At 46.7% G+C, this 22,939-nt stretch overlaps 1 protein-coding gene across 2 annotated transcripts in view; it reads left to right on the top strand.

Moving 5' to 3' along the window:
* The window catches only part of Piwil4 (piwi like RNA-mediated gene silencing 4), a 40,357-nt gene continuing 17,418 nt past the window's right edge, over positions 1 to 22,939 (top strand). The window contains exons 1-9 of one of the 2 annotated variants that reach the window (XM_051155757.1): positions 1 to 93; positions 1,329 to 1,386; positions 3,893 to 4,024; positions 6,003 to 6,217; positions 10,296 to 10,417; positions 12,113 to 12,193; positions 13,070 to 13,267; positions 14,842 to 14,953; positions 20,826 to 20,949. In XM_051155757.1, coding sequence (XP_051011714.1) covers positions 1 to 93; positions 1,329 to 1,386; positions 3,893 to 4,024; positions 6,003 to 6,217; positions 10,296 to 10,417; positions 12,113 to 12,193; positions 13,070 to 13,267; positions 14,842 to 14,953; positions 20,826 to 20,949 — 1,135 coding nt within the window. Of the gene's footprint in view, positions 119 to 1,328; positions 1,387 to 3,892; positions 4,025 to 6,002; positions 6,218 to 10,295; positions 10,418 to 12,112; positions 12,194 to 13,069; positions 13,268 to 14,841; positions 14,954 to 20,825; positions 20,950 to 22,939 lie in introns of both variants that reach the window. The other variant, XM_051155758.1, reaches the window with a different exon arrangement.

The raw sequence follows: 22,939 nt of genomic DNA, 5'->3' as shown, positions 1-22,939 counted from the left end.
ATGAGTGGCCGGGCCCGTGTGAGGGCACGAGGCAGCACCCCAGGCCACGGCGCCAGGGCAGTGGGGAATGCTCCAGGAGACATCACCGTGAGTGTTTTTCTCTCTCTTTCCCATGTCTGTCCCGGGCAGCGCTTTCCTCGGCACGCCTCTGTCCTCTGACTTCTTTAAGGCTTTTTTTGGGGGGGAGGGTGCGGGGGGAGGGTGGTTCCCATGGTTTTCTTTCAAGTGGATGCGTTTATTGAGACCCGGGAGGGCAAAAAGCACTGTGGCATAGCTGTCTTCTACTTTTCTTAGCTTTAATTCAGTTGGTTGTAAATTGCTTGTGAAAGTATGAGAAAAAGAAGGAATAAACGAAAGAAAAACAGACAGCAAAACCTAGCCTTACTTGCCTCTTATGGTGTGATACAGATGCTTTTGATAACCTGTGTCAGAAATTGTCTCAAATAACGACGTGGGTTAGATTCAGCTGCTGTTTTTTTGTTGTTTGTTTTTGTTTTTGTTTTTAAGGTGTATTTATTTATTTTATTTATACAGCATTTGCCTTCATGTGTGCCTTCATGCCAGATGAGGGCATCAGATCACATTGTAGATGGGTGTGAGCCACCATGTGGTTGCTGGGAATTGAACTCGGGATCTTTGGAAGAGCAGTCAGTGCTCCTAACCTCTGAACCATCTCTCCAGCTCCCTTCAGCTGCTGTTGATTGAACAAACACTTGGGAGTGTGGCTGCTTGCTGGGTGGCCAGACAGAGCCGATCCTGAATAACAACTACACAGCCAATGTTTGGAGAACATTTTAGACCCAGACCAGGACTAGTGGTTTGTGAACATTTTTGACTTTGTTATCACTTAGTGGAGCTCCCTTGACTTTGCCCGCCCTGCCGCCCTCCCTCCATTTCTCCCTCCTTCCCTCCCTCTCTTCCTTCCTTTCTTTTTTAAACGGGCCAAAATGCAATAATCTCTTGGGCAAGGAGAAGTTTCTGCAATACCAATGGCTCTGTCCTTGCCTGTTTTGTGAACTCGTTTGGGTTCAGTGCACCTACAGGGGTCATCCCATGCTTAGGACTCGGCATCTACATCTTTGACCTCTGGGCTCTGATATTGTTGCCTGGCTCATGCTCAGATGCCAGCATGGCTCATGCGAACAGCACGTGGCAAGGTCTCCTTAGCCTTTTGTAGAGAATGGCCACCTTCCCTCTTGTCCCTCAAGGGTTTCTGCTCCGGATCACGGTCATCTACCATGTCAGACGCCATACCATTCTTGCCTTTTGGTAACCTTGTAGGCTGTGAGTTGGTTTAAATCTGAGCAAACTTTCTGCCTGCTTTGTAGGCCATATCTGCTGCCAGTCAGGCCGCCAGCAGTGGAGCCAGCATCGCTTCCCAGCCAGGTAAGTGCTGTTGGGTCGGCTGAGCAGAGGGACCCACCTGAGATGGCAGACAGCATTGTTGTCCACCGCCCTGCTCCCTTTTCCTGAGGGATCCTTCTCACATGTTCCTTGTGGAGTCCCTCGGCTTCCTGGTGGCGCCCGGGACACCTGAATCCAGATGGAGAAGGCAGTCTTTTCATTCATGCCACTCAGCAGATAATTTTGAAACCTCAACCAACCTTGAGACAGAGCCTCAGAGTGCAGCTAGCCTCAGACCTGTTGTGTTCCTGACGATGACCTTGAATTTTTTGATTCCCCTGCCTCCGCCCTCCCCACCCCTTCAGTCCTGGGATTACAGCAGCGGTATTCTGCCACACCCATTTTGTTTTTTGATTTTGTTTGTTTGTTTCTGGGCATTGGATTCAGGGTCTCATGCGTGCTAGACAAAACCCTTTGCTGGCCAAGTTACATTCTGAGCCCTTGTTAAACACATTCCAAAAATGCCCCTGTCTTATGGGATGGGAGAAGCCAGGCACACACCTCTGCTGTCCTTGTCCCCTCTGCGACTTGGGGATACATCGCTCCAGGATCAGTCTCGGGATTCTTGGTCACACAGCTTGAGTCGGCATGCCAGGTGCCTTGGGTTTTGCGTGGGCTGCCATGACAAAGTACCATCAGCTGAGGGACTTAAATAAGAGACATTTGTTCTCCCCTAATTCCAGAGGGTTAAAATGAATCTGGGGAGAACAGAGCTCATTTCATGTCCTGGGGTGAAGCCTGTCTGCCATATCCTTTCTTTTGGCCATGCAGTGAAGTCATTGGTTTCTAGTCGGTGGGTAAGCTGTAAGCACTGAGGCGCCTACTGACTCTCAGAGGCAGTCTTTGGCGTGGCTCTGTGTCCTCGTGGCGGCTTCCCAGGTCCATGTGCCCAGTGATCTGAACTGCAGTGAAATTCTGCTACATGGACCCAGAAGGCCTGTTCCGACAGGCAGCGTGGGGCCAGTCTGTCACTGCCACTCAAATGTTGCCATTTCCACCTCATCACGGTTTCCATTCTCTGAAGACAGACTGAATTGTTGTTGATTTCCCTGGATTATGGTAATATACTTATAACCTAACTTTTTTTCCTTACGTGTACAGTCCTGGGGGTTTAAATGCACTTATATTGTACAGTTACCACTGGCATCTGTCTCTAGAGCTCTCTTGTACTCTAAAACTGAAACTTATTATTTGTTAAAAATAACTTCCCACTGGCCATCCTCCCAGTTTCTGAGAACCACCATTCTAGTGTAGTTTAAACTTTATTGGTTTTGGTTTGGTTTTATTAATTTAATTTAATTTAATTTAATTTTTTAAAGACAGGGCTTCTCTGTGTAGCCCTGGCTATTCTGGAACTCACACTTTCTCTATAGACCAGGCTGGCCTCAAACTCAGAGATCCTCCTGCCTCTGCCTCCCAAGTGCTGGGATCAAAGGTGTGCGCCACCACCGCCCAGCCTAGTTTGAACTTTTTAAAAAATAAGATTTGAGTTTATGTTTAATTATGCGTATTATGTGTGTCTGTGTTGTGAGGCCAGGGCATTGGATCCCTGTGAAGTAATTGAGCTCCCTGATGTGGGCTCTAGGAATTAAATTCTGGTCCTCTGCAAGTGCTCTAAAGCACTGAGCTTTTGCCTACTCTGTTAAAATTTTAAACTGTCTAAAAATCTCTTTAGATCTAGAGCAGCGAGAGATATAGATGGTCAGTTAAAAATCAATCTCTGAAAATTAAATGAAATTGTTTTTTGTTTGGGGGGCTTTTTTCCCCTTTGTTTTTAAACCTACTGGGAGATTCCATTTCCATGGAGAAAGGTCTGAAAGGAAGTTTGGAGCTGGTGGAAGGGACATTTGGGGACAGATGAACTCAGAGCCCAGAGGGTCAGCACACTGTTAGGCATGTTGCTTTGCTGTAAAATCCTGAATTACCTTCCAAGTGCTGAAGACATCTAGAAGCTACCATCTTCTGTGCTCACTTAAACAGGCCACTCAGATGGAAACAGACTTAGTCAGTTTTGTAAGGCCTAAAGTAAATGGTAGACACTGGGGCAGACTGCCTTCCCTTCCTAAAGGATCAGTTATCTGGCTGATCATTGGTGCCTGTGCCTTGCTGGGGAAAAGGTGAGGGACCCAGCCCCTCAGTGCAGGAGTCAGTGTGGATTGCCCTGCCTGGATCTCTTCAGAGTGCAGCCACCCTAGAGGCAAAGGAGGAGGGAGTGCCACCTGTTAACGTGTGGCACAGAGCAGAGCTGCCTCCTGAGCCAAGAAGAGGACGTGTATGAGATTGTAAAAGCTAATGCTAAGTCTCCTTTCTAATTAAACCTTCCAGGCTTTCTCTATAACTTTGAGGGTTGAGATAAAGTCCTCTGTAGAGGTAGGAATGTGTGAGCTGTGCAGGCACATCTGAGTGAAAACCCTGCCAGTTCTGTCAGTGTGGTCCTGATGTGGACGGTGCACGTATCCTGTCATACTGTGTTGCCTTCTTGTTTCAGATGAGGTTGGTATCTCTTCTGGTGATGGTGGACATACCTTCAAGGAAACACAAGGCAAAGACAGACAAGACTTCATAGATTTGGGTGTCTGTACCAGAGAGAAGTTGGCACATGTGAAAGACTGTAAAACAGGTAGCCAGTCCCTTCTTGTTACTTAAAGGCTGCCAAGTGTTGCTGCAGAATTTAAATTTCTAGTTCTAAAATAGGCGAGTGTGTTTATCAACCTGGTAGCTACCAACCAAGCATCTGTGGTGTGGAAGGCATTCTAAGTGTGTTGGCTTTGTTGTTGGAAGCAGAACTATTTTCCTCAAGCCACACCTCACTTTTAGAAAAGATACCTTCTTCTCACTTGGGGGCATAGATAGATAGAGTCTCTTTCCAAATCCATATCCTATGTGGAGAATCAGCCTGTTGGGGTTTTAGCTGTACACAAGAAATCACAGCCAATGGAGACACTTCTTTATCCAGGCTCCTTCTGAAATTGTATACACAGTTGTGGGCCAATGTATCTTCTGGGAAGTAGTGTCTGTGCTTTTCTTTGGACTTTCCAGAAGGCTTTGTGGCGCCCCCCCCCCTCACTGACGGGAATTTCTCTGGTTTTTTTCCCCCAAGAAAAAGGCAGAAAAATGAAAAACATATGTTATTATCTAGCAAGCAGGTGCACAGCTGAAGCCAAAGGGTCTGTCACACAGTGTCACACGGTGCATACCTCACTGCAGGCAGGTGCTCTGAGTCCATTGTGCTGTTCTGGATTTTCCATGAAACATGCTAGAGAGATGGCTGGACAGTTAAGAGCACGAACGGCACTGTCAGAGGATTGAAGTTCCAATCCCACCTCAGGCAGCTCACAAACACCTGTAAGTCCAGGTCCAAGGAGTTACACGCCCTGCTAGCCTAGATGGGCACCTGCATACATGTGCATATGAGTGTGCACACAAGTGATAATAAGTCTTTTTTATCCCCCACCCCACCCCCCCCCCCCACACACTAAAACCCGTGGGTTTACATGCCTCCCTAACCTCAGCACTGATGGGGTTTGCTGAAGTTTGAAAACACTGGCACAGATCATCTCCAAGGCGCTGCCAGAGCTCACTGTCTAGGTTGACGCCTCTCAATCCGTGTAATGGCTGAAATGTGGTGCCATTTACCGGAATCTGAGAGAGCAAAAAAAAATTTTAAGCAAAAATGACTTGTTTATCTCTTGCTTATGCTAGACGCAGGTATCATGGGCCGAGGCTGAGGAAGCACTAAGGTATACAAGTACAGTTTATTTCTCATACCCTTAGGGGCTTGCATTTCCACCTTCTCCATAAAGAAGCAAAATAGTGCATGTTTTGAAGAAAGATACAAATTGAGTGATTTTTTGTGAAGAGAAGTGAGGGGGAAAAAAGCCATTTGTACCCTACTAGATTCTGTCCTGGAGAGGAGCATGTGACATCCCCTGTACAGCCAGTGATGCTGTGGCCACCTCCAATTTTGCCCTGCAGAAATTTAAGCTGTGAGCAAAAATGTGTACGGGGAAGGAATTCCAAGAAGCACACATGGATTCCTTGTGCCTGTAAAATTAGAGGCCCAAGTCACACTGCTTCTGTACAGGAGTCCTTCTCTCAGAGCCTCCCTCTGCCTCTTTGGGGGACTTACACCATGGTGGAGCCACTGACAGAACTTTGTCAGAACTCTCTAACTCCTGGTGAAGGTCTGATCATCTGGATCTCCCAGAGGTTGGGAGTTGTATCGTTCATGGTGAGACTGTGTGATCTCAGCAGTAAAACGGGAAAGCAGCCCCTGAGACCGTCGAGCTACCTGACTGGAGCCGCAGAAGCACATCCAGGTGGCATCACATCTGGAAGGTGTCAGACGCTTCTTTCCCCCAAGCTTGGAAAGTCACACCTGTCCCTCCGGATTAAGAAGCCTTCTGTGCATACATACTTACACTAACACCTTGTGGTGTTGCCAGGCTGAAAGTGCAAGTGTTTATCCCACACCAGTGACCAGAAGCCCCTGCTTTATAGCCTCCACTGTCCATGTAAAGTTTTAAAAATAGGGTTAATATCAGCATGGTGTGCTCTTCCTGTGAGAAACATCTTTTTTTTTTTCCTTCCCTCCCCAGGTTCTAGTGGAATACCTGTGCGGCTGGTTACGAATCTCTTTAGTTTAGATTTGCCCCAGGATTGGCAGCTGTACCAGTACCATGCCACATACAGCCCAGAGTTAGCCTCTAGGAGGCTAAGGATCGCTTTGCTTTATAATCACAGCATACTCTTGGACAAGGCAAAAGCATTTGACGGCACCAGCCTTTTCCTCTCAGAAAAGCTGGACCAAAAGGTACAGTGTAGTCAGTGTTTCTGTCTGTCTGTCTGTCTGTTCGTCCATCCGTGTCTCTCTCTCTCTCTCTCTCTCTCTCTGTATGTTAAGGTATGCATGTGTGTGGTCTTTTTCTGTCCTTTTTTCTTTTCTCTTTCTTTTTTCTTTCTTTATTTTTTCTTTTTCTTTTTTTCTTTTTCTTTCTTTCTTTCTTTCTTTTTTTTTTTTTTTTTTTTTTTTTTTTTTTTTTTCCACTTTGCTCCCTGGCTTGAGAGCTCAAAGGTTTCCAAAGACATCATCAGCCATGGATGTCATAGATGAAACTGATGCTCCAGCATGCTAAACATTCAAGAGCTGCAGATGCTTAACACAGATATGCTTGGTAAGCTTCCCCAAGCAGAATCACCGTTTCCATGGCTCTGGGGCTGTGCGTGCATTTACACACTGTTCTTGCCCCTGTGCAGGGGTCTGTGTGGCCGAATAATGTCACATCAGTTTCTGAATGTAGGACCAACCTTCCTGTCATGACTCAGTCATAGGCAAGATGAGGTATGATGTCACGTCCAAGAGTGTTTGCAAAATGAGACCCTTGAAATAGTTGTGTTTGCTCTTCTCTTAGCCCGCCTTTCAGATTTTTAACATTATCGTCTTTCAAATAGACATCAGTATGCATGGTTCTCTCAGCCTTCTCCCTTAAAAACAAGATTAGAATTACTATGAGAAAAAGACCCAGGTCTTAAAAAGCTACGCTACAGCGTAGGACTAGATCTTTGATGCTTTCAGTCAGAAAGCTTAGGCAACCAGCTCAACATTTTTAGCACTATGGTGCCAATAGCATAGGTTAAAATTGATTATAAGTAAGTCTTTGTGATCTTACACAGGAAATTAGTTTCTGGGCATATCTTTATCCTTTTAAGACTGTGACACCAAATGGTGAGCTCAGAGCACCTGAGTCCATGCATTTAAAAATGTTCTTTTTCTCCTTCAAGCCCTTTGTCCAGTAACACCCAGGTAGCCTGCAACATGCCTTCTTATCCTTACACAATGGATTCCCAGTGTCTTGTCAGGCCGAAGATCATCCTGTTCTCTGAGTCACTTCTAGAGCAGTAGTTGAGAGGCTTCAGTGGTGTTAGAAGTCACTTGTGTGACACTGGCATGGTCCAGTTTACCTCAGCTGTTCCTAGCAAAGCTAGAAAAATTCTGTTCCGTACATGCCAGGAAGAGGTTAGCACTGCTGACCTCAGTTCAGAGATAGCATGTCATATGTGTCAAACACATCCCCATGCTGGGGACAGAGTGTGGTGAGGGAGGCAGGTGACAAGCTAGGCTGTAGGACAGCGTGGGGCTCTTCAGGGCTGTTGGCCTTATTCCCAGGTTAGGTGATACGGGTGCAGACACAAGATGGCTGCGTTCCTTATTTGGTGTATGTCCTGTCCTTGTTGAGTGAGCTCTGTTCACCCTTTATTGGAATAACCCATCCCACATCCCCTCTCAGTCCCCACGATTCTAGAGTGCTTATTTAGGTTTGAACGGGCTCTGCAGCAACTTACGTTCCTGTCCGTACTCTGGCAGCAGCTTTCCAGCTGCCTCCTGGCTTTCCTGTGTTCTCCATACACCGTCTGTCACTGGGAGGTTCCACCATTCACGTCTGTTTGCCGCCTTTGTGCACTGACAAAGAGCCAACTGTGTATGTTGGGTGTTAGCACCACCACGGGGGAAATAAAGACACAGAACAGGGGGCTTTTTCTTTAAAAAGGTTTTCTGCTTAACATCAGAGTTACAAATACACACAGAACCAGATGGAATGGCATGAGTGCTTAGCAATAACTAGACCGGAATTCGTATTCTTATTATACTGTGTTTATTGTCTAAGTGTAGAGTTCTATGCTTGGCGAGTCTTCAGATCAGCTTCACAGAACTGTCCTGCATGTGGCTGCTGCATCTACCAGACTCCATTTGTAGACGGTGTGCCCTGCCAGGTTCTTAATGACACCTGTGTTTTAACCTTCTTATCACTCGGGGAGCTCACAGAGCCTGAAGGTCTTACTCCAAAGTCGGATGTCAGCGTAATGAAAAGCAGGATTGTTCCTAGCAGGACACTTGGTGAGAGTTGTGGTCAGTGTCTTTAGGAAGGACTCAGGGTGAGAGAGGTGGACAATGGGGAAGGGCCAAGGCTGAATGACAGAAGCAAGGGGCCACATGTGAGAAATGTTTGCTCTCAGAGGTTTGATTAGCAAGGTGTGGAAGTGGCTCCGGACGGGAAGGAGAACTTTAAAAGTCCTTTTGGACATGGAGGGAAGGGAGGAGAGTTCCTCCATCACAAGAGAGTCTCCCGGTTGCATTCTATTGCTGTTTCCTGAGAGGGGCGGGAAGAGCCTGGCACTGTGTCAAACGGCCTTGAAGAGAGATCCAAAGCTGTGTTCTCTATTTGACCTTTGCGAGCATTCTGTGCTCTACATGAAGATAGGGTCCCGGAGTGTCCTATTCATCTTCACAATCCGGCAGCTTCAGCTGGATTCACTCCCACCTCAGAGACAGTGGACGCAGCTTCCTCCAGGCCACTCAGTACCCTGGAAGAGGCAGCCGCCAGAGCCTCTCTAAGCACCGTGGCGTGGCAGTATCAGAACAAGTGAAATCACTTAGAAACATTGCAGATGCACAGAGATGTGTGGATGGCACAGGCGGTGGGAGGAGGGGGAGAAGCAGTGTGCACTGGGAGGGTAGCAGCCTGGACACTGGATGGGGCGGGTCCAGGAACAGATGGAGGAAGTGCTGGAGCAGTTGGTGTTTGGTGAGAGGGGGTCAAAGCGGGTGAAGTGTTTGATCTTGAGAGCTGTTGAGAAATACACTTTCCAAGACTGCCTGTTGCCAACCCTCTTCAGCTCTTCACCTCACAACCATTGTTGTCTGCGTCCTTTGTCTGCAGTCTCTGTGGGGCTGGGAGCAGGATGTCCCTCCTGCTCCTGTGTCTAGGACTTACCTTGACCTTGGTGAGGTCTCTGTAGCTGTTGCCATTTCTGTGTTAGTCATCGGAGGCCAGGAATCTCCCCAGTGAAATATCCTACCTCACGTGGAGGGACCAGTTTCTCTTTGCATCTATGCCGTCCAGTTCCTGCTATAAAAACTGACACTGTGACTAGGAGAAGGTGGATGAGACTATGCAGATGTTTGTTAATGAGCTAACTTCTAATCTATTACCCTTGGGAAAGCCTCTGATCATTGATTGATATTTATTGACTGATTTATGAATGTTTGTATTTTAAAAAACCTGTACTGAACCTTGCTTGGTTAGAGGCAGTTTTTTGTTTCTGTTTGAAGATTTATTTTTGTTTTTAATTATTAGTGTGTGTATATGTGTTTGTGTGTCTGTGTGTGTGTGTATGTGTGTGAGTGTGTGTGAGTGTGTGTGTGTGTGTGTGTGTGTGTGTGTGTGTGTGTGTGTGTGCGCACTCACAATACTCTGGTCCTCTGCAAGAACAAGAAGATGTTGGAGCCATCTTTCCAGCCTTGGTGACTTGGAGGTTTTTTTTGTTTTTGTTTTTGTTTCTATTTTTGTTTTTGTTTTGTGTTTTCAGTTGGGGAGCTTATATAGAGAGAACCTATCCCTGTGGTCCTTTCATTGCTAAAACGGTTTCATTCTAAGTGAGCTCCAAGGCTTTCACCAGCCCTTTGTAAGCTTTTATTAATAGGATGAAATTTCCCATCCCAGCACCCACATTTTCTCTCCTCCCCTGTCTTTCTCTTTCTCCTGTTAGACCTTTTCCCCCTTGAGGACTACTGCTCCCCAGCTTCTCTGCTTTGTAAATAAGCTTTTGGAGGAATTTCTCAGGAATTCCTGAAGGAATTGGAAAGGGCCAGGCAGTCAGTCTGCTGTCTTCTAAAAATATGTGCATTGCATCTCTCTCTATATGTATGCGCATGGGATGTTTTTTGAGGAAACGTCTTTTAAAGTAATTTGATCCCCAGATGCAGATTGAACTGTCCCACACGCTCGTACCTACAGCTCCGTTGCTGTTGATGTGTGTGCAACTACTTTAGAGGACTTGTGCTCCACACACGTGAGGATAAACTGTGCCTTTTACATACCACTCTTTCCCAGGTCACAGAACTGACATGTGAAACTCAAAGAGGCGAGACTATAAAGATAACTCTCACTCTAACGAGCGAGCTGCTTTCAAACTCCCCTGTGTGCATTCAGTTCTTCAGTGTCATCTTCAGAAAGTAAGTGGCTTGGCCTTTCCACGTACATATGAACGTGATCAGCCACTGTGCTGGGTCTCTGGGGTGATGTTTCACAGACATTGCATGGTGTACCCTGGCGGTAAGATAGGACACAATCCATCTCAGCCACTTTTTGGTCCAAATCCTTATTATCCAGTCTTACCCCCAACTTAGGTCATATTGTTTTTAGTCTTTCCTTTGTTTCCTGTGCACTGCCCCACAGTGATCCTAGACCCAATTCACTGAGGTGGCATTAGCCAGGTGACAGATTTGCTATCTGGCTGCCTTTGGATATACAAGGCCGCGTGCTAGCTGTGTTCTGCCCTCGCTCCTTCTCAAGCCCCAAAGCTTTGTCCACAGCATGAGGAGGGGAGGAGGAGTGTGAGTGTGTGAGCTTTTGATGTTCTTCAGAATGAACTGAGGATTCACAATCACCTTGGGGATGGAGGAATCCGACCACATACAGAATCCTTGGTCCCTATATACACTTAGCAAAAGCAGATTTTCCATTGGTAGGGCCTGGAGGTGAGGAAACAAAACTGAACAAGCCTCCCTGCTGAGACAAGCAGATACACTAAAGCAAGTGGACTGGATCCGCACAGCATCATGTGTGTTAGGATGCTGTGTTTGGACCCTAGTTGCAGAGATGCCAACCTTCTGTTCCACAGTAGACTGAGGGGGAGGAAGTCAGGAAGTCAGGGGGCTTTCCAGAATATCTGAGCACATAAAATAACTTCCTCCTTACACAGCATGCTATTTCTTAAGGTTAGTCAAATATTTGACCCTCTGTGCCCTGGTGAGGGGACTGTGTTACACCAGCTGGTGTGTGGAAGGTACTTTCCTGTGTGTTTCATCATAGTGCCCCTTGCTTACCAGAGCAGGCACTGATCTACACACTTTATATGGGAGACTGGCCTCTGTGGCGGCAGCAGCCAGATCGCCTGAGTTGGCACGTCTGTGTTCTGACGCAATGTGCTTACGTTTCTCCATGTACTGGGCACCGCCCCTTCCCAGGGGTGACCAGGATAGATAGTGTCACCAAGATGTGGTGCACCCAGGGAATGTGAGTGATTTATCAAAACCAGGCTCATCCTCCTGAAATAGGGAGGGGTTAAAAAGAGCCCCATACATGGCATATCTTACTGTTACGGTTACCTAGAATTATAGTTATACAGAATTGACCATATTATTTCAGTTGAATGTAAAAAAAAAAAGTCAACTACATTATTTTAAGTATGAAATTATCGTTCTTACAAATATATACTCACATATATTTAGTGTTCTAGTTGTATGTGTAGTGTGTGTGTGTGTGTGTGTGTGTGTGTGTGTGTACACACGCCTTAGTGTGTGTGGCGGTCAGAGGACAGCTCTTCTGTTTTTCCTCATGTCCTCTGTATGAGATAAGTTCTCGTTATTGTTCATTCAGTTCATTGCTACTTAACGCCAGGCTAGCAGGCCCGTGAGCTTTAAAGGATTCTCCTGTGTCTGCCTCCCATCTCCCCATAGGAGGGCTGCGACTCTACATCTGTGCTACTGTGTCCTGCTTTCCACGGCTTCTGGAGATCCAGCCTCAGACCTTTATGTTCATGTGACACATGTGACAAGCACTTTCTTCACTGAGCTGTCTCCCCGGCCCCCAAATGTTTATCACATTGCTATGAATGTTTACTAAAGATTCTAAACATTTGCTTCCAGGATCTTTAAAAAGTTGAATATGTACCAAATTGGACGGAACTTCTATAAGCCTTCAGAACCAGTGGAGATCCCCCAGCACAAGTAGGTTTGCTTATATTATCTGTCCCCACCAAGCCAGTTAGATATACCGGCTTAATTTATGAGACAGCAAGTACCTCGCTGCTCTGCCTCCTGTGAGGTGTGGGCTGTCTGGAATATGCAATGCAACGGGGTTTTGAAATTTTCGAGTGTTCTGTTGTGCTTTGTTTGTTTTGGGGGATAGTGAACCCAGATGTTTGTGTTCTTTGGTTAGCATCCTGGGTCATAAAATTCTAGAAGGGATTCAGAACTGGTTTCCTGTGGATAACCAGCAACAAAAGCAGACTGTCTCATTCTGAAATGCGTCTAGTGCCCTGTGTCCTCACTGATGGAAGTTAGCATGGCTGAGGCGGCTGACATGGGCTCTGGTGACAGCCCTGCAGCACCTGAACAGCTCCAATGAGAAATGCGGGGCCCAAAGTATCAGGGCTCAGTTTGAAATTCTGTTCACAGGAATCGTATCCTAAATCTATGTTTAAAGAAACCCCAGCTGTAATCCCAGCACTTGGGATGCAGAGGCAGGAGGATCTCTGTGAGCTTGAAGCCAGCCTGGTCTACGGAGAGAGTTCCAGGACAGCTAGAGCTGTTACACAGAGAAACCGTGTCTCGAAAAACAAAACAAAACAAAAATAAATAAATAAATAAATTTTAAAAAAAAGAAAAAGAAAAGAAAAGAAACCCCAGCTTGGAAAAAAAAAAAGTTAATGTTTTTAGTCAGTAACTGGAATAAATTGCCCCAAAGAGAAAACAAAGACAAAACAATGACAACAGAAACCACCCACGACCTCCAGAGAATTAGAGTGAACTCATCAGGTTGGGAGTTTTTCTGCTACTGCATCTTAAATATTAAAAATAATGTTTCCATTGCTGTTTTTGAAGGTTGTCGCTGTGGCCTGGGTTTGCCATTTCTGTGTCCTACTTTGAAAGCAGACTCCTGTTCAATGCTGACGTGAGCTACAAAGTCCTCCGCAATGAGACTGTTCTGGAGTTCATGACTGATCTCTGCTTCAGAACTGGCATGTCCGGCTTCACTGAGGCGTGCCAGAAACAGCTGGTGGGGCTTGTTGTCCTTACCAGGTAAGAGCTGGCCCCTGACTGTTATCAAGAATGGACGTTTTACGAGTGTTTGCGATCCAAAATGTCCCCGGCACATTGGCTGGAGTACTTGGCACAGTGTGTGTGTGTGTGCGTGTGTGTGCGTGTGTGTGTGTGTGTGTGTGAGAGAGAGAGAGAGAGAGAGAGAGAGAGAGAGACAGACAGACAGACAGACAGACAGACAGACAGACAGAGACAGAGAGAGAGACAGAGAGAGACAGAGACTGAGACAGACACACAGATAGACAGACAGACAGACAGGCATGGTTCAACCATGTGGAAGGCCTATCTGGCCCCCATCATCGCAGCTGACTTCTGGACTTCTGGACCATCCTAAATCAATGTGGCTGAATGTGTTCTCTCACTGTCCCCCTCCCTCACTGTCCCCCTCCCTCACCTGGCCCTCAGCAGCCTGTGTTGTGTTGGTCCAGTACCTCTGCCTGGTTCTCAGTGTCTGGTTCCCCCTTTCAGATCTCTACCTCCCCAAACCTAGCTCCGGAGCTTCCCATGGCCCCACTGGGTTAGAGCCATCCTCTCTTACCCTCCTCTGGCCACTCCCTGTAGTGCTTTGCTTAGGGCCACCACTTCCCGGCCATTTTGTTGTTCCTGGACAGAATGTGTGTCCCAGTGCTGTCCCCTGAAGATTCTGAGGCCTTTTAGACCAAGGGCATGCTTCACTCCCTTGCAGGCTTCTGGGTTTATCACTGTAATTTGACCTCAGTGAACAGTGAGCCAAATTGAACACTGGCTGGCAGGCTAGAAATCTTCCTGGGTTTTCAACGGCATGTCAAAGACTGGTTTCCTTTCTGGACCATCCTAGTGACTAGCCTGGTGTGGACTTTTGTCTTAAAGCTGGGTTCCCGGCTTAGACAGCAGAGGGGCGGGTTTCCCCCTGCCGGGCACGGGGATGCTCCCTCTGCCTTCCCGTGACACCTTGATGCATTAGCTCACCATACTCCTTTAGAGACACCTTTTAAGGTACCCAGAGCTCTTGGAAACCTGCCTTGGAGGTCTCTGCTGCATGCCAGGCCACAGGAGAGCATAGTGCATAGTGCTGAAAGGGAAAGGGCATTTGGAATGGCCTAGCCCATTGGATCTTGAGTGTGGCTGAGGGCCAGTCCAAGGAGACAGATTAACATTGGATGCCAGAACTGTGTGGTTGACCAGCTGCATTGGTGTGTTTTATCATAAAGACTACCTGGGAGTTAATATATGACATGTTATCCCTGGAACATTTAAGCTTGACTTGCCTAGAACTCAAGTCTGACAGTGAGATGAACACTGTGGGGCATGAATTGCTGAGTACATCAGATGGAATGTGTGTGTGTGTGTGTGTGTGTGTGTGTGTGTGTGTGTGTAGTCTTCCTGAGTACTGAACAGTTCACACTCTTCTCAGCTAAGAGCTGTTCACGTGGCGCAAAGATGTGAGCGTGCTAGAAGTCTCCACAACCTCAGGAGTCGATCTTGTCTTTTGAATTAACTCAATCTCGTAGCATGGTAGCCGTGCACCTAAGGTGATTTGGTGATGTGTTTTCAAAGTGTCTCACATTTACCAGATACAACAACAAAACGTACCGTATCGACGACATTGACTGGTCTGTGAAGCCCACACACGCCTTTCAGAAGCGAGGCGGCTCTGTGGTCACGTACGTGGACTACTACAAGCAGGTAGGAGTGGCTCCTCCTGTCTCCTGTCTTCTTTGCCTAGAGGTAGCGCTTTCTGTCTTGTGGTTGTGACCTCTTGATCGTTCTACCATTGTGAGAAGAGATGGGAGCAGGAGGCGGGAGGCAGGAAGCTGGCTGGACACACCGCGGAGAGTGACCAGAGGTGGGGCTAGGCTGCGAAGCCTCAGGCCTGTCCCTCCCCCGCCACCCACCCCCCGCCCCCGCTCCCCCAGACACCTCTCCAGTGACCCAGGTCATTAGCTCCATTTTCTAAAGCTTTTCGAATCTTCTAGCATGATACTTCCAGCTGGGTATCAAATGCTCAAATAGGGGAGCCTATAGGAGACATGTTAGAAATGTAGACCACAACACCGTTCCTTCCAGAAAATTCCCTGAACTGTCCAGGTGAGTCTATCCCCCACCCAACTCATTCTGTTGCTCTATTTTCTTTCTTTCTTGTTGTAGTTGGCTTTGAAATCATATCTGATCATGTCACACCCAAGCTTTAATGTGTCCATGACTTTATTGCCTTAGGAGGCAGTTGTATGCTTCCTTGTGGGGTTCTGGTCTGGCCACTGCAGTTCTCTCTCTCTCTCTCTCTCTCTCTCTCTCTCTCTCTCTCTCTCTCTCTCTCTCTCTCTTCCTCCCGCCCTTCTCCTATACTCATTCCCTGTACTCGAAATTACTGTCCTTTTGTGACTCTTGACTCAGTTTCTCCCCCATGCATGTTCATGCATGTTGCTTCCTCTTCCTGCATACCCCTTTAAGCCAGACAAGCAGTGACCAACCTTCTGTTCTCAGCCAGGCAGCAGGCCCCCTAGGAGCCTGTGGTGCTAATCCAGGAGGTTTGCCATCCCTGAACTCAGCCTCATTATTGGGGACAGGACATGACAGTCTCTGGGAGGGAGACGTCTGCCTCCTCAAGTCATGCATTGACCTATTTTGGGCACCTCAGGTTATCAGCCAAGTCTCCATCCCATAGCAGACACTCAAGAGCGATGTTGGTGGACTTTCTCGCTGCTTCTGGAAGCTCCGTGTTATGTGCCACAATCCTGTGGCCCTCGCTTTGCAAGCATCTGGAGGAGGTTTCTGTAATCATTCAGACCTCTCAAATCTCACAGAGGAATTAAAAAACAAAAAACTAGATTCATGTCCTTGATCCTCACTTATATCCTGGAAAAGTTCTCTTCCTCCTTAGCCACTTTGGGAAAATAGCTGTGGTGGTTCCAAGTTCTTCTAGTTCTTTCCAGAAGTGTCACTGGTTATGCATCTGGCTTTGTATTACAGAAATAGCTCCATGAAAGTAAAAAAAAAAAACCTTTTTCAGCCTGAGTGGCTTTCTTTTTTTTTTTTTTCTTATTTATCAGTAATGATTTTTTTTCCCCATGGGTAGATAATTACGTACCTCTATGATGCATATTTGGGACATTTGTATGTCATATCCCTAAGATCATTGTGTTAAATGAAAGAAGTGAGGCATAGAAAGAAGTGAGGCATAGAAAGGCATACACGACACAGTTTTTCTTTGGAAGCTGGAACAGTTGGGCACATTGATGTAGCCAGTGGAACAGGTTTCCAGGAGCCAGAAAGGGCAGAGTTGGGGGAGGTGTGAGGGAGACTGGCTGTTGGAGAAACTCATAGTCACACAGGAGGTGGTATTCCACGCTGATGGGGGAGGCTGACTACAGTTAACAATGCTGTATTGTGTATTACAATGGTATCAGATTTCTGTGAACATGCCCATCGGTCTGGCCTCATCCCTTCCTTTCTTGACCCCTGGGTCACATCCTTTGTGGTTTTCTTCTGTGTTTCAGGTTGATCTGTGTTAGTCTGACTTTTTTTCTCTTTCTCTTCTTTCTCCTCGAGAACCATCATTCACTTTGGCTCCTACAAGGCAGCTCTCTCCATTGTAGTTTGAGACATTGTAGTCAGAGCCAGTAATTTTGCCTTGCTTTCTGTCCTTAGTCAGGCTTTTTGTTGCTGTATATAAACACCATGGCCAAAAAGCAAGTTGGGGAGGAAAGGGTTTATTTGGTTTACACTTCCACATTGCTGTTCATCACCAAAGTCAGTCAGGGCAGGAACTTTGAGAGGCAGGAGCTGATGCAGGGGCATGGAGGCGGTTGCTGCTTTCTGGCTCGCTTTCCCTGGCTTACTTAGCCTGCTTACTTCTAGAACCCAGGACCACCAGCCCAGGCATGGTCCCATGTGGGAGGAAGCCATGTCGAATTCTGCCATGTCAGAAATCCTGTGCTTACCCACACTGGGCTGTGCGGAGGCATTTTCTCAATTGAGGGTTCCTCCTTCAGATAACTCTAGGGTGGGGGTCGGGTCGACTAACCAGCACACCCCCATTCTAGCATTGCACACTCACTTCCATTTCCTGAGCGTGCCGGGGCTGTCTCAGCTGGCTGTCTTTCACTCACCCGTGCTCCTTAGGACTGTGAGTCTCAGCTGGAAAATCCTTTTGCCTTTTCCCCTCCCCTCTTTGCCCCCACCTCCTCGTTCAGCTTTCACCCGCATGAGCTCTCCACCTTAACCATCACGTGCTCCCTGGACCACCTCCCCTAGCCCGGTGTGCTAGTGTGGGACTGCACATGGTGCAGGTAATGTGGTGGTCAGTCCTGTGGTCGCCTTGCGTTGCATCTCTCCTCACTGTCTCTGCCATTGGGGAGAGCATTCTGTGAATATTGCCCAGGAATGTGGTTATGCCTTGAAATCAGAAGAGCATGGTTTCTTTCATATATATATATGTATATATATGTATATATATATACACACACACACACATGCACACACACATGCACACACACATACACATACGTACACATATATGCAGCAGATGTGCAGCTTGATCATCACGTGGTTCCCCTGACAATTGGAGCGGGGCCTGTCTCTGACTCTGTTGTCTGCTTTTGGATCCATTTCCCCTATCTGGGCTTCCTTGTCTGGCCTCAGTAGGAGAGGATTGGCTTAGTCTTCCTGAAACTTGATGTGCCAGGGTGGGTTGGTACCCATGGGAGAGTGCTCCCTTTCTCTAAGAAGGGGAGGGAGAGAGGGGAAAGAGGTAGGAGTGGACACTTGGAGGAGAGGAGGGAGGGAGGCTTGGATCAAGATATAAAATGAATAAATTAATAAATTAATTGAAAAAAATAATGACTTTCATTAATATATATATTAATATATATAAGACTGCTCTATTTGCATGTACACTTGCAGGCCAGAAGAGGGCATCAGATCACATCATAGATGGCTGTGAGCCACCATGTGGTTGCTGGGAATTGAACTCAGGACATCTGAAAGAGCAGTCAGTGCTCTTAACCTCTGAGCCATCTCTCCAGCCCCAATAATGACTTTCTTAAGATGTAGCATTCTGCCCCCGCTGTATCTGACCTTTCTTGGTTAGAAAAATAAAAGATCAACCTTTCAAAGAAGGGGCGGGGAAGGCGTGGCGCTAGCTGTGTAAGTTAGACAAAGTAATGAAGTCAAGAGCTTGGGGAGGGGCCTTTCCTAAGCTCACTGTCATGGGGTCATATCTACCTTTGTGGGGTAGTGTGAGCAGTGCACACAGCGAGTGTATTCAGAGCCTTTACCTAATGCCTACACACTGTGAGCACAGGAAGCTGGTGGAGACTCCTGCTGCCCTCCACTTCCTCATCGATAGAATCACAGCTTGGCCCATCCTGCCTCTTAGCCTCATCTCCCTCAGCATCACCCACTCAAGTCTCCCTCAGAATCCCTGTCTACTTGGTGGTCACTAGCAGCCCAGTCTCCATGCGTGTTTCCTAGATACCTGCCATGCAGCCACGCGGTGCCTCTCTGTTGGCTCCCCAGGGCAGATTGTAGCTTCAGATTGCAGTTACAGCTTGTCTGTAACTGATGCGGAAGGTGAGCAGCAGCCGCCTGCAAGTGCGTCGCATAGCTCCTGGGCACATTCTCTCTACAGCAGAGATGGCCTTCTGAATCCTGTTGCACAGGAGCGTGTAAGGTGTCTTGTGCACAATGCGAGCTCTGAGTGTGCGCAGTAAACCTGTACTTTGTTAATTGGCTGGGTTTCCGCCCTGTATCAGTAAATTGAACAAATGTATTTTAGGTCTTGTCATTTTCTAAAAAGGGCACCATAGGGAGACCTGGTCCCTTTTGTGTGGTAAAGTTGGCATGCTCTGTGTAGTTAGGGAGGAAGAACAAACTCATGTCAGGTTTCAAAATGTCCTCCTTTCTGAACTAGAAGATGCACACTGAATTTCTGTATAATCAGTTTTCAGGATAGAAAGCATCTTATGAAAAATGTTTGAAAACTCCTAGAAAACTGGGGCCAAGGGAGAAGGTAGACTCTGCCTTAGGACAGCCACCTCTGCCATGCTTGCCCCTGCATCCTGCGTAGAAGAGCCTCTTCTGGTAGTTCGGAGGGTGGTTCTGTATGACTCCACTACTCTTGTCTGTTCTCCATCCATGGACTCCTTTATGAAGCGCCCCTGACGTACCAGCCCAAGCTCAGCACAGTGTGCTTAAATTCCAGCTTACCAGCTGTGGAGCCTTCAGGAACCTGTCTGATTCCTCACTGCTTTGGGTGGGAGGGGCCGTGCCAGGGTCTATTCCCATCATGGGTGCATGGTCTCTCCTGTGTGTGGCTCTGCTTTCATGTGGTTACCAGAAAAGTCAGAGACTGTTTCTCTTCTATTTCTGTGTCCACCTTGGTTTCTGAGAGGAAGAAAGCACTCTGGTCTCCTAAACTGAATTAATGAAGTTTTGTATAGACTCTTTTGATAAAGGCGAACATTTTCCCACAGCATTTTCTGTGTTCACAGCTGTAACCCAGAGTTCCTGAACCATTCTTTTTTTTTTTTTTAAGCCCTTATTGAACTAGAGAAAAGTTTACATTTCATGCCCTTAATTATACATTTAAATGTCAGTAAAACTTAATTCCCAGGTAATTTGTAGATTTTATAATTCTAGTCCTGTCATGAGGTGTACTAGAAGCTAGTATTAGCTATGATTTGCCTTTGGAGATGAACTTTTGGCAAGGTGAAATTCAAGTTTAAGAAGGGGAAAGAGTATAGTGTGACCAGTGAGGATTCATCATAAGCCACACACTGTGGTACTTGTGATGTGACCAATGAGGATTCATCATAAGCCACACACTGTGGTACTTGTGAGTTGTTGTCACCTTCATTTCATAGAAGAAAAGTGGACAGAAGAGCTGGGTATCAAATTTCCCCTTGTCAGTTCTCAGCTGCTTCTACTTCGTGATATACAGTGCCATCCTGGGTATCAAAGACCCTTTTGTTCTTCTGGGAAGCTGAGTACAGTTTAACCTTTGCTTGCAAGTTGTATGTGAACATTGTTAAGGTAAATTGAGATGGGTTAGAACCAATTGTTTAAACGTGGGCATGTGCTTCAGTCATTTACAATGCGTATGAGACAGCTGAAGGTTGTTCTGAATCTGGAGGAAAACCAGAGGAAGCAGAGGAGTTACGTCTTGGAACCAGTGTTGCAATAAGAAATAAAAAAGGAGCAGTGAGACAGCTCATCAGTGAAGACTTCATCTGCCAAGCCTGAATGATTTGAATTTGATTTCACATAATGGAAGGAGACAGCAGACTCCACAGTTATGTTATGACATAAATGTATTTACACACACACACACACACACACACACACACACACACACACACACGTGCACTACACTACACTAAATTAAAATGTAGTTAAAAATAAAAGATAATTAAAGGTATAAAAAGACGAGGCATGGAAAGGAAGTTGTACGGAGTGTTAAAATGATTTACTTAATGACTCATTTGTGGGTTGTGCTGCTTGTAACCACTCTGCTCTGTATCCACATTTATTGGCCCCTTGTTAATCTTGTATTTTATAGCAATATGATATCACTTTATCTGACCTAAATCAGCCAGTGCTTGTTAGTCTGTTGAAAAGAAAGAGAACCGATCATGCTGAGCCTCAGATGGTCCACCTGATCCCGGAGCTCTGCTTTCTCACAGGTAAGGCTTGGGTGTCGAACTCCACTGCCCAACTCCAGAGTGTCCCTGTAACTAGAGGGCAAGGCCCCCTTGAAATGGCTTAGGTAGTAGTTTGGCCAAATGGGAGGATGAAGAGCTAGACTCTTTTCTTTTATGCATTTCTCCTGGTGATCTGATGTCAGATCTGCCTCTGGATAATTTCTGGAGGCTGAGCTGCTTTTTTGCTGTGTTTTTGAAGTTTTTTGTTTGTTTGTTTGGTTGTTGGAGACAGGGCTTCTCTGTGCAGCCTTGGCTGTCCTGGCTTCAAACTCACAGTGATCCGCCTGCCCGTTGCAGGCGTTTTGAAGTTTAATAATAGAGGAAATCATAATACGACCCCCCTTTTTTTTGACCATGCTATTTTGTTAGAGTGAACCAGAATGACCCTTAGTTTCTTCATGCACCAGTTCCCAAAAATTAATTCTCCCTCCATACCAGAGAGTGTCTGAGTGTCAGTTCATACTCACTCCATAGCAGAGCCTGCCTGGGTGTCAGTTCACACTCACTCCATAGCAGAGCCTACCTGGGTGTCAGTTCACACTTACTCCATAGCAGAGCCTGCCTGGGTGTCAATTCACACTCACTCTATAGCAGAGCCTGCCTGGGTGTCAGTTCACACTTACTCCATAGCAGAGCCTGCCTGGGTGTCAATTCACACTCACTCTATAGCAGAGCCTGCCTTAGTGTCAATTCACACTCACTCCATAGCAGAGCCTGCCTGGGTGTCAATTCACACTCACTCCATAGCAGAGCCTGCCTGGGTGTCAATTCACACTCACTCTATAGCAGAGCCTGCCTGGTTGTCAATTCACACTCACTCCATAGCAGAGCCTGCCTGGGTGTCAGTTCACACTCTCTCCATAGCAGAGCCTGCCTGGGTGTCAATTCACACTCACTCCATAGCAGAGCCTGCCTGGGTGTCAGTTCACACTCTCTCCATAGCAGAGCCTACCTGGGTGTCAATTCACACTCACTCCATGGCAGAGCCTACCCGAGTGTCAATTCACACTCCGTGGCAGAGCCTGCCTGAGTGTCAATTCACACTCCATGGCAGAGCCTGCCTGAGTGTCAATTCACATTCCATGGCAGAGCCTGCCTGAGTGTCAATTCACACTCCATGGCAGAGCCTGCCTGAGTGTCAATTCACACTCCATGGCAGAGCCTGCCTGAGTGTCAATTCACACTCACTCCATAGCAGAGCCTGCCTGGGTGTCAGTTCACACTCTCTCCATAGCAGAGCCTGCCTGGGTGTCAATTCACACTCACTCCATGGCAGAGCCTACCCGAGTGTCAATTCACACTCCGTGGCAGAGCCTGCCTGAGTGTCAATTCACATTCCATGGCAGAGCCTACCTGAGTGTCAATTCACATTCCATGGCAGAGCCTGCCTGAGTGTCAATTCACACTCCATGGCAGAGCCTGCCTGAGTGTCAATTCACACTCCATGGCAGAGCCTGCCTGAGTGTCAATTCACACTCCATGGCAGAACCTGCCTGAGTGTCAATTCACACTCCATGGCAGAGCCTGCCTGAGTGTCAATTCACACTCCATGGCAGAGCCTGCCTGAGTGTCTACAGTGCTGTTAGCAGTGCTCAAGTGAGTGACAACCTGTGTTGCTTGAAGTGCTTATGACATAAACATTTGCTTAAGGATAGATAATAAGGGAATACAGTGTCTGAAAGGAGAGGTGTTCATTCTAAGTGCTTTTATGATTCAGAGGCTCTGCAGGTCTGGCATATAGTTCCTGGCCACATGCATTTATTGAAAATTTGAAGTGTTACTATCCCCTACCCACAATAAAGTGAAATAAGGTATATTAAGAATGAGAAAGATAGGCCAGAGTCTGAAGACTTAGTATTAACAATATTAACTGGGCAATAATTGTTTATATCTGTTCCATTTAAAATATTAATACATTTAATACACTGGATTAAATAATACTACTTGAAATAATTTCATATACTTCATTTTT

The sequence above is a fragment of the Acomys russatus genome, chromosome 14 (assembly GCF_903995435.1).
Source record: "Acomys russatus chromosome 14, mAcoRus1.1, whole genome shotgun sequence".
Taxonomy (NCBI): domain Eukaryota; kingdom Metazoa; phylum Chordata; class Mammalia; order Rodentia; family Muridae; genus Acomys; species Acomys russatus.
This window is presented reverse-complemented; position numbering and strand designations above follow the sequence as displayed.